Below are 12,324 nucleotides of genomic sequence, written 5' to 3'. Positions count from 1 at the left end.
AATAGAAGATAGAATTAACATTATGTTTAATTATCAAAAAAAGTTAGAACTAAAAACTTTGTGCTCTGTTATTAATATTGTGTTAACGCGGATTTTGGCTTCTCTCGTTGTATCACGTATGTAAGTAAATCCTCTTCTATTACAAGCCTGTGAGCTTAGAGTAATTATTCCGATTAGTGTGAATGTTTGAGTGTTACTGGCCACATCGTCCGACGTCGGTCGTGTGAGTACGACAAACAGTTAATATTGCACTTACTTACTACAATGCACCATCAAAACATGCATTGTTTTAATAAAGTTAGTGCTTTCCCTGTTACTGTATCTAACAATAAATTAAACGGTTAACTTATTTTTACCTAAATAAAATCTATCAACACTATGTCTAGGTACCTTATCAGATAATATTAAAATAACATCACTGATAATCATATACGCGTAATTATCCTGGAAAAAGTATTAAAATAGGCATGTAAATGGTAGGTTGGCAGAAGTAATTGTGTAAACGAATCTACAGAAACGGGGGCACGAGTGAAGCTAGTAGTAAATTCAGTTAGTGTGTCAGTAGTATGGTCAGGCCTGAAACCCGAGCGGCAAGGCGGCACGGCGGCACGGCCAGAAATACTCGCGCCGGGAAAGGCGACGCGCTACGTCTGAAACTCGCCACCATTTCGCAATCATCTCACCAGTGAAATTGAACTTCTTAGAAACAAAGACGCCTACTGTATTGTTTTATTATTGGTGTTCTGAACAGGTTTGATGAGCGATGCTGTTGAATTCAAAGATATCTTCCATTCGATTCTACGTACATAGGTACCGTTATTTAGCCAAAAAGATTTTGTGTAACGTATTATTACGTAATATTTTTGGTATTTGTAAATTGGATTTTAAGATGAAAAACACAGAATCAGTTATAAATGGATACGGAATTACCGCTGATCATTCAGTGTAGTTTTAAGGAAACTCCAAAGCAAGTCAAACCTACAAATGATCACATATTCTAGGAACAGTTTCTTACATTTTTAGATAAAGCATCACATTTGTAAAACCGCATGATTCGAGGCGAGTCACGTGTAAGAGCACGCTCTCCCGAAGGAACGATGACACTTGGAGTGAAACAGAATTGTTACGTTTCTCTCAAAATAAATGTTACAGCATTCTTGTCATTCGAGCAACGCATCATTTGATAATATAATAATCTTCTTTAGGTCATTAATTCCATCTTTACAGCCTGAGAAGAAGGCATGTTCAAATGTTTTATACATAGTATTTCAAAGCTTTTGTAGATGCTGAAATTGCCAATAAACAACTACATAAATATGTTGACGGCTCTAATGCTTGCATTAACTTTAAATAAGTCTATTTACTAAATATAGGCCAACACACAATAGATTTATTTATGTAAAGTAAGTATAAGGATTAGGTACTTTGTTTTAGAATTAAACTGCAACGCAGCTTACTTAAATTTCGAAATTAAAAACATCCTTTATTTTTATAGTCGTTTCTGTAACATATTCTACCTAAATTAACCCGAATTCTTTACCACACACAGTCACCGCAAACTAAAACATTTAAATCACACACATTAAGAATTACCCGAATAGCTGTACATTCTCAGAAATGGTCAGTAATAAGTATTTGAAGCTTGTGAACATGTCATGTCTCCCGCGGCGATGTGGTGGGCGGGGCGAATCAGCCGCTTGATCAACATTCTCGTTATAATCGCCGGGGCTATTCATTAACGTGTAACACGGTAGTAGGGGCTTTAATATATCATTAGTGATATTGCGTTTTAATTGTAGATTGTAATTTGTAAACATCTTTAGCGATGCGTGATTAAAATCTAATGTTATGAGGGAATTAGGCACACATCTTTCATTGTATTGCAATACGTTTTAGCGATGGTTACAGTGGTTGCAAACTGGCTATAATATTAGATAATGATTTATGAAAAAGAAAGACTTAGATAAAGATCGTTATTCAAAGCTAATAATTATTTATAAACTTTTTTACGCGCTTTTTCTGAAAGTGATCGAAAGGTGGACCGCCATTTGACCAAAAAAAAGATTATTATACGAAAAAAAAATGAGTAATTCGTAAATGAAATATCCACTGGTAGACATAATTTATAAACTTATGCTCGATTGCTATATGTATAGGTGTATCTGTGATAAGTAATTATTACACTTATTAATAAGTAAGGTAAAGTGGTAATTATCTTTGTAATTTAGACATCAAAATGTTCTCGTTGTGTAGCACGAATCAATCGTGTGACGTTCACTTGTTTACTGAACACTTTCGCTAGTTTCAGACACATTCACTCATACGCACTGTGGGTGATCGTGTGCCGTAAATGTGGGTCTATTATTAGACAGAAAACTATTTCTTATGCTCTTCAATTTAACAAATAGGAATGTAGAGCTAGTTTTTTAAAAAGATTAGATTGATAGATACAATTTAAAACTCTGGCGATTTGTACACTTAATATTATGATGTAACGGTTCTTAAACGCGTTTGACACTTAAAGGTTTTTTTGTTTACCTGACGTTTCGATCGAAATGCATCGACCGTGGTGACGAACTAATAGTAAGCCTTTCAGACTTTTTCCATTATAATATTATGATAGACATAATTCAAGGAATTTGTTATTAGGGGTTCATAATCTTAGCAAACTTATATCTATTTTTGTTACAAACACTCTCCCACTGCCGGTCAAAGGTTTCAACCCGTAATTGGAAAAGGGTAACCAAATCCACCATTGGCTGGCCAAGTGCGAGGACCTACGTCAATGCAACATCTAAATTAAGTAAGATATAAATAACTAAATTGCCGCCACATCCATCCATATCGAGAACGAACGATCGACCGAATATCGCACTATCTCTAATCGATCAGCATCCACCGAATCTCCGAGCCATGAATCACTGGTCGCATTCTCAGGCACGTCGTGGCATCTCGTGGCACCTCGTGGCAGCCCGCCAGTCGGCCATAAGGAAAGAATACGCAACATACATTTGGCTCATATCACTAGTATAAATAAATGGTATCTGTGTATCTTGTGTTGTTATCGAAGTGAAGAATGTTTTTGTACTGAGATTTATTTGCGATATCATAATAATGAGTCAGATTCTGTAGCAGACAGATGAAAACTTTTAGGATTTGTGGAGTTCTTGAAATAGCTATTTGAATCTAATCGAAAAGAATGCTCGGTTTATTTAGTGAGGGAGATAAATAGAACGTAGATTGGCGAAAAAACCTTTGTGTAAACTAAAAAGCATAAAAAGACTCCCTAGAACTATGTAAAAAAAAATTATTTAGTGTTGTCCTACTAATGGTGCACGAATGGGAATGATGCAAAAAAAGTAAAAAGGAAAGAATACCCCATTTTTTTGTCTTATTTGCGATACCAATTAACTTGCTTATAAAGTTCAACAGACTATTCTAACACATTTTTTAAAGTATCTACCTACTTGTGACTATTTCAAGTGATCTAAATAGAGAATCATTTAAGTATAGCCATGAATATGTGCCAAAAAAACGTGTTGTCTTTACTAACGAGACGTGATAATTTTCAGTCATACTATAAAGATGCCGTGACGATTTGTAATTAGAATGAGAGGAAGGAAATATGTAGAGCAGTTTTACTGAAAATACTCTATTAAAAGAGATACAACTGTGGTCAAAATGAGAACTGTTTTACCTAAGTATATATAATATTTATATTTTACTACTAAATTAATATTTTAAGATATACATTTGTTTTTTCAACTTACGCTCTTAAAATTGCTCTTGCGCAACAACGGACACAAAGTACAACCAGACCCGAAACAACTGTTTATGGACCGCACACATAATTGTTCCGTGTGGGAATGAACCCACGTTCTCCCAACGCAATGGTAGTGGCGCGGCGACCACCTGAACCACTGCGCCACAGTAGTCATCAAAACTTATCAAAGCTTCAACACAAATGCTTGTCGATTAATCAGATGACCGTGTGTGAGTTGTTCAAAAATTTTTATATATTAAACTGCTATGCACTTTTAAAGATCATCATCAAAAAGATCCGCATATATCCTTTTACGGCGACCATCCCAACATTCCCAATTATGCACTTGTAAATTATAAACATAAACATTGAGTCATGTCAATAAAAGAAGCCCGGACCCTTCACGTTTAAGGCATATTGATGATATATCTATATATAGAAAGATTATCATAATGTATCAACACGAACGTTTTAGATATTAATACGTTTTTGTTTTAGATTTTAAGTGTAAATTATGACCGATGTATTTGACGTTTTCGGATCAAGTTATTTTGGATGGAAAGTCGTTAATAAGACGTTATTTTTTTAAAGAATAAGGCAACTGAGTGTTTACAGTTTACAGGTAGACATTTAGATTTCTAGACTATCTGTATGAAAAGACAACCAAGGGTAAAAGAATGAACTTTGAAACACGTATTCCCATTTCTGGTCGTAATTTCAACTGCTTAATTTACATATTTGACTCATATTTAAAACGCTGATTATTTAAAAAATACCTAACAAAGAAAGATTTTTCTTACAGAGAACTAATAAGGAAACTAAAACGTAGGTAGGTAGAGCATAAGCTTAGAACATTCTTGGGTCCTTTTACTTTCATACATAATACATTAATGTTTTAATTCAAATAATGATTGCTAATTTTACGAAGATATAGGTTTTATTTTAAGCCATGATCGAAAATCACCCACGTTGAGCTGACCAATAAAACTATCGAGAAGTAAGGAAAACCACAAGATTTAGGCACGAATTGTTATTTACTTAGTTTTAATACACAACAGTCATCATACAATATGTTTTCGTGTTACGTCTTTATTTATTACCTTATATGGTAAGAGCACGTTTGAATGACTAGGTATAAATAAGTCAGTGAGTTGTAGCTTACTCTATACGTTCCCAATGTGCTACGAATCGGTAAACAAGTAGCCAAACAATTATTCATAGTTAAGTAGGTATGGGATTATTTCTAAAATGGTTTATTTTCCTTAAATTTGTTTTCGCAAATATTATGTCAGTTTTACTGATAAATAGTTATGAAAAATCTGTGAAAAATGTAGTAAAATATTCTAGTAAAATAAAGAATACACACATCAACCAATTTATCTTCTCAAATTTTGTTGAAGTTTACTGTAGGTACTATACTAGTTATGAGATATATTTTTTTCCTGGAAATCTACATTTTATCGTTTTTTTATAACGTGAAGGTAGGTGGTCAAGTTAGGTGGTGGTGATATGGTCATTTACCGGTCAGCATTACCAATGTGGTTCGTATAATGCGGTTGAGAAAAACCCAACGACTTTCCCCGAGATAAAACGTCGTATCTACATACTTTTAAAGCAATTTTTTACACATTTCGTTTCTCGAAGCCCTTGAACATTCATCATTCATTGAATCATTTATATAAGTTTATTGTTGTTATTTTAGTTATTTGTCTTAAAACGTAAAAGGAATGCAGTCCTTTTTATGGACTTCCGAACTGTCGGTTTTGGTTCGACATTGATAGAAGCCTTAAATGATTAATTAGCGACATATTTAGGTACCCAGAAATAACTTATAATTATGATAATGTGATTGACTACGCATTTGTTCAAGAGAAGAGGCCCAATTAAAAAAAAATATATCCTTAATATTTTTTTTAGTCTTTCTTTAGCAGACGATCTCAGAAAATTACTTCTTCTTGACTCTAGAAAAAATTACGTCCGCTTTTTTAAACTGATAATATTGAATGAAATTAATTTATTTTTCAGAATGTTTGCCTCCATACTAACCTTCAACTACCGGTTTACTTCGAGCTATTTTCCTGTTGTTCTAAACATTGCTAGAACGGGAAGTGGTCACCACCCGACCACAAATAACTGATATAAAATAGGCAAGTAGATACTATCAGTTGCAAAAGTCCCTTAACAAATTGAACTTTTCATTAACCTATATTCTGAAGCATACATTACACAGTCTGGAAATTGATAGAATATGTTAATTGTGATCGATTTATGAAGATTTATAAAACACAAAAAAAATTTAATTCAAAAATTTTGTGATTCAGGGAATATTAGTGTTTATTGTATGTACTTACCTACTGTGTACCTACGGTTGCCTACGTCACTCACTATGATGGGTGTTTTGATCGAGTTCTACTGAAAATGAGAAGTTTACGTCTAAGGCATGAGTCATTGTTGATCACTAATTTTTATTCATCAAGTTCAAAGTGTACTACTTGTTTTCATATACATTTACATATAAGTCATTTACATTCATTGAGTTTAACTTATTTGTATTATTTATTAAGATTTTTCTACTCTATGAATTCAAATACGTAAAACCAAAACAACATTCTTTTCACACTACTTTCTTCGTTATATTGTTGTACTATATAAAAAAAGAAATAAGCTTAAAGCTTTAACACTGATTGTTAAACACTTTATGAAAAATTCTTAGATTTTTACTAAGTATGAAAATAAGAAAACCCAAATCACCATTTTAACTGGTCGCTAATAGCTATAGCGGCCCTTAATCCTTCATAACTAATTGTTAAAAACAAAAAAAGAAACTTAAAACTCTCTGAAAAAAGGAAATATCCCTCATACCACTGTTGTAATGAGTCACAATTACAAACGAACGTAAGATTACGTAGCGCTTACATTGGCGCTTGGCTTCCCGCCAACAACACACGTCACGGCTTCACGAGGGCAGTGGAACATGTTCAGGACATAAGTTCGTTGTCCATAACGATGTTTTTTCCCTACATATGAGTTTCATGAATGGTATCGCAGGTGCCAAGACAGTTTGGCGTTTGTACAAGTTTGTTCGTCCCTTTAGGGCCGGTTGTACAAATCGTTTACGCAGTCTTGTGATATAGTGAATATTGTACTGTGAGTCATACAAGGCAGGAATTCATTTCTGCGTTAAATTTGACATATTTTAGGCCCGAGACGGTTGATATTTTTTTAGGAAAGCTATCATCCTTATCCCAAGATCCGCTAATGCAATAATGTACATATATCATATAGAGAACTGAGATTTCTTCATTTCCTCTTTTTTTATTAAGCCTGTTTCTGTATCCCACACCTGAGCAAAGGCTCCCTTGAATTTCTAGTCCCCTCAATCAACTTTTGCGGCCAGTAATGCGTTCAGGTCATTCCGCCATCTCCGTTTGGGCCTTCGCCGTCGCAGCCGACCATCATGTGGCAATGTTTAAGATTCCTAATATTTCATCAAAATTTCTTGATGCACCGTCCTTTATATAGTCTACTCAGAGTAGGTACGTAGAATTTCCGTCAGAGGACACGTGCTTGGAGTGTAGTCATAGTAAGTTATATGATAAATTCGGAAAGTCCCCCGTGTTATTTATGTTTATGTGATGTGGAGGTATTTTTCCCTATTTTCGTCACGTTTGAGCACATTCTAGCAATAATTGATAAGCTCTTTGTTATTATCCGCCTTGTTTGCGTCACGGTTTCGCTCTCAATAGGTTATTCTTGTAAACGGTATATGGTCGTTCCCCGGATATAGTTTAAACTCTGCCAGATTTCAATGAAATCCATTCAGATAGATATGCATAATATTATACAAAGAGTACCAATATTTCACTGATATGTTGTATTATAATCTTTTGTTGTCTACAGGTTGTGGTTACTTAGTAAAACTATGAAACTGTTAGTAATATAATTCAATACTCAGTGCAAGTGGGGTGATTTATAGTTTGTTTGGCCTAAGCCAATAAAATTGATATTATTTGGTAGACTTATACATATAGGTTTTGTAAAAACTTTCTTGCAACATGAGTAAAGCAGCACTTGAATGTCTTGATTCATCATCAACATTTTGTTTCAAGTATACAAAACAAGTACAGTACATAAATAAGGATCAAATAGTTTACCAAAATTACATCACCGATGTGCGTTCGAGCCAAACATAAATTTAAACATATCGGGAGTATTTTATTATTTTAACTTTCCAAAAGTCGGCACAAACTCGCGGGTTAACCACTACCTATTAATTTGAGATCGGCATAAAGGGTATGCTAATAGCGGCCATATTGGGCCCGTGCCTTTTGAGCATGAATCATATCGCGGACGTTGAAGCAGCGTAGGAGATCGGTTTATTTATCACCGTTTTTGTACGAAACGATTGACCAAACAGTTCGGTTATGGATGTATTGTTTTACATTAATGCTGTGGGGATATAGATGGCTTATTTGGTAAACGAAGTTGGTTCTACTATTATTTATTAATTTATGTTAAACTATTTAGTCATCATCATTTTCAACAATAAAGAAAGGTCTGATAGATACACTATGACCATTCGCGATCTGCACAATATAACAATTTTTTTTAACCCTTCACACTCACCCTGTACTGATTTCACAGGTTTCAGGACCTTTCTTAGGCCATCCAACTGGTATGGACGCTGCGCTGTTTACTCAATAATTAAATATAGAATATTGAGAATTGTACAAGTAGGTAAGGTACAATCCTACGTGTTATATTTTAAAGATACGACTAAAGATACGGTGCTTCCTAAACGGCCTACAAGTCATTCTTTTTTTGAACTCAAGTTTGTGTTGAAACAGTAAACGTTCGCTCGTTATAAAAGGTTTTATTTCTATTGATTCATCATGCGTCACGCTCGTGAACGTGGCCACGTGTTCATATGTAGGTAATACAATAGATTTCACGTTTCTCTACTATCTTAATTTCCTTATTCAGTAGTATTTCCCTGATTGACTTATTATTTACATATAAAAATAATTGGGGTAAAATATATTTGACCAATTCTTGTGTTGTAGCAACTACGGAGTTACCAGTTTTGTGGTAAGCATAGTACAATTCTATATTGTTCTTATTTACGTGTAATTAAAACTCTACATGAGAATTTTAGCAATCACTAACTACTTACTACACTACACTAGTACCTACTACTACCTACCTGCTACCTACTAGGTACCTAACTATTTAAAATACTTTTCGTTTTTTAAACTCAGTGCCTAAACCATTGTCAAACTACATGTTCATCAATTAACATGCATGAACTTTTCCAAAAAGTAACAATTTCTAATTTAACAAACATGATGAACAAATATTGCAGTTTGTGTAGTCATGTTGTTAAACAAATGTGTCGAAATACTCAGAAACCTAGAATCTAGACCTCAGGGAGATCTAACAGTAAGTGATAACTGAAGTATAAGGTGTAGGACACATTAGAGCATGCACTTGTAACCAAACTATGTATGCTGTAACTCTTTGCGAACCGAACATTCTCCTCGAACTTATAATTTTTCGTTCCTATAGAATAAGAAATGCTATTGCAAATCGTATGGCCCTTTTCTTTTATCTACATGCCACTGATTCTCATTGATAATTGTATCATAATTCATCTCATTATATCATTCTAACATAACTATCAATATTTGACCCAAATTAATAAATGATTTGATTTTGTAATAAATGTATAAGGGTCGATTTTATCATATTATTTTCTAAATTAATCCAAACAAATATACAGAAATGAATGCTTTAAATTTAAATTTTCAGACAACGAACAACGGACAATGTTATTCGCAACGAACAGCACTCATCCTAACAAACAATCGCTCAAATGTCTACCCACCTCTGAAACAGTAACTGTTCAATTTGACATACCTAGATATTTCGCCTGCCTCACTTGACACTGCCCATACAAGGCATATGCTCAAGCTTTCTGTGACAATTGTTTGCACAAACATACAAACGGTATTGGTCAATATGACACACATAAAGTGTGCACACTAATTGTTTAACATAGTTTGATGACAAATGCATGGAAGCTGGGAATAGAAATTCAACTTTTTTTTTAAATTTAATTTAGTTTATTTAGCTTTTGCGAGGTTTCTTCTGTATCTATACTATCTATACTAATATAATAAAGCTGAAGAATTTGTTTGTTTGTTTGACTGCGCTTATCTCAGGAACTACAGGTGCGAATTAAAAAATCTTTTACTGTTGGATAGCCTATTTATTGAGGAAGGCGTTAGGCTATGTAACATCACGCTACGACCTATAGAAGCAGAGTACCTGTAAAAATATGTCCCATTCTCTCTTATTTGACGCAAGCGAAGTTGCGGGGGTCAGCTAGTGTCTTATGTGTATGGTTACCTCTGAGATAAGTATAACCTGCTGTCCTGCTTATTACTAATGCTATTACTAATTCATTTGTTCGTAAGTTGGTATATAGTGTAAGTAAATGTGCCATTATGTGATAATTTCGTATACATAATATAAAAATGTATTTTTATGTATATTTATGTGAAGGGTGCAACCATAACATACGTTTAGCAAATTTTCTTTTTACTATTTATGTTTTGATAAATTATGTATATTATATTTGACGCAGTGGTAAGTATACTGAGTAGAAATATATATGTGGTCGAACCGTCTATCAAAACCACATACCGTATTATCAGTAAGATATTATGTGTATGGTTTTTGATAGTTTTTCTAAAAGGTAATTGTAGGTACCTTCATGCGTACAGTTTCAATATTAATTACAGTGAAAACACAGATAAGATATTACATAAGTACTATTAAGTTCTATAGTAATCAAACAAAAAAACTCTTAAATTAATGTTAATTCTTGACTCGTATAAGATAATTTCTAGCAAGGAAACTGTATAAGCACTTTAAAACTAATATATTCCAAAATGTCTCATATAACCCAAAGTCAAATCAACGAAATAGTAAAGATAATAATTGAACGGTACTGCTACACTTGTTAGTAACCAATCAATAAACTCGATAACCGGCTGATAACAACGGCCACGAACACAACACCCTGTATACTTTGATAATACTACACTCGACACCGGCCGCCTGGCCGCCAAACACACGCAGATTAATAATACGATATATGAAAGAATATTACCGGTGTTTATCAAAACGTTGAACATAAGTTTTTTAAGTATACTAGAATGTAAACCTTTACGAGGTTTCCGAATAAGATATGGCATGAAAATAGCCATTTGGTAGTCAAATTTTTGATTGAATATGCCTCCAAGTTGAATGACAATATTTCAGTCCATATTTAGTCGTATTTACACAATATTCAGCATGAAATCAAGAGTTAATATTTGCAAAACCCGCATGCGTTCAACACTTTCAACTTCACTTTGATAAACACCGGCATTTCGCACACACTAGTAATTAAAACATAAAAATCAATAATCACCTCCGCCTTCAGGCAACATTTGTGACATCCAAATCCGTTTAATTGAACACTTATTATAACACGAAACTTTTCATTGATAAACTGATAGAACCGCGGCGGTAAGTGGTTAGAGGAGAGTGCGCGTGTCGCGGGAGAGTCCGCGAGAGTCCGCGAGAGTCGGCGAGAGTCCGCGAGACGGGGACGCGACGGGCGCGGTGCAGGCGCAGTGCGCGCGTTATCAGCGCGGCGCGAGGTCGGCGCGGATCAGCTCCATACAGTCGGGACACGACGCTCCCGAGTCGCGAGTCGCGCCCACTGCGTGCCGCTGCGCCCGCGCCGCTCTAATCTAAATACAGACAACGCGGCCGCAACCAAAATCGCTCGTATTACTTTCGGTTTCCATACGGCCTAAATTTAGAGGCCGCTCGCTACAGAAATAAAAACGTTTTTTACGTGTTTTTAGACGGGAACAGTGAGCGTTTTTGCAGTGGCTGGTGGTGTGCCAGCGACGCGGCGCGCGCGCCTCGCGAAACCCGAGATTCGTGCCATATTTGGCAACCGCTCGCGCGATCACAAACGCTTTTGGGTATTTAGTTTCGGCGGCGCGGCTGCCAGCGCACCGGCCCCGTCCGCACGATGCGCGCGGCTAATTTCAGCCGCTTCCGTTGCGTTATAATCGCTCACTGATCGGGGATGCATTACCTGGCCGCCATGCGCCACTAGCCTGCCATATATGGTATTCTCTTACAGGAATGTCGCTCCCGCCGCCGCCACGCGTCCAGTACGTCGAGTCCATTGTACCGCTCGCACTGGACTCGCACTGTCCCTACACGCGTCACTATTCCATTAACTTGGGTCGAATGTGTACGCAAAAATGGGGTAATTAGCACACGTCAGTTATTTTCGCGTTCTCAACCTCGTTTCCTACAAATCTTAAACGAGAATTAGATTAACATATCGTTTGTACACAACGGGCAGTTTTTGCCTCAACGCTTACACAATGCGAACAGATATTGTTCTGTTTATAAATATACAAGTTTATCATTTCACTATTTTTATAATGGAATAATTCGGGCGTGGGTATAATGCTGAACTATTAATATTG

General features: G+C 35.4%; 1 protein-coding gene across 2 annotated transcripts in view; it reads right to left on the bottom strand.

Annotated features, from left to right (window-relative positions):
- Nucleotides 1-12,324, bottom strand: part of LOC142982240 (uncharacterized) — a 36,829-nt gene that overhangs the window by 5,467 nt on the left and 19,038 nt on the right. Inside the window, exon 1 of one of the 2 annotated variants that reach the window (XM_076128647.1) lies at nucleotides 11,241-12,019. The exons of the other annotated variant lie outside the window; for it this stretch is intronic. Coding sequence (XP_075984762.1) covers nucleotides 11,241-11,268 — 28 coding nt within the window. The 5' untranslated portion in view covers nucleotides 11,269-12,019. Of the gene's footprint in view, nucleotides 1-11,240; nucleotides 12,020-12,324 lie in introns of those variants that run through there. 2 annotated transcript variants of the gene reach the window in all.

This window comes from Anticarsia gemmatalis, chromosome 21, assembly GCF_050436995.1.
Source record: "Anticarsia gemmatalis isolate Benzon Research Colony breed Stoneville strain chromosome 21, ilAntGemm2 primary, whole genome shotgun sequence".
NCBI lineage: Eukaryota > Metazoa > Arthropoda > Insecta > Lepidoptera > Erebidae > Anticarsia > Anticarsia gemmatalis.
This window is presented reverse-complemented; position numbering and strand designations above follow the sequence as displayed.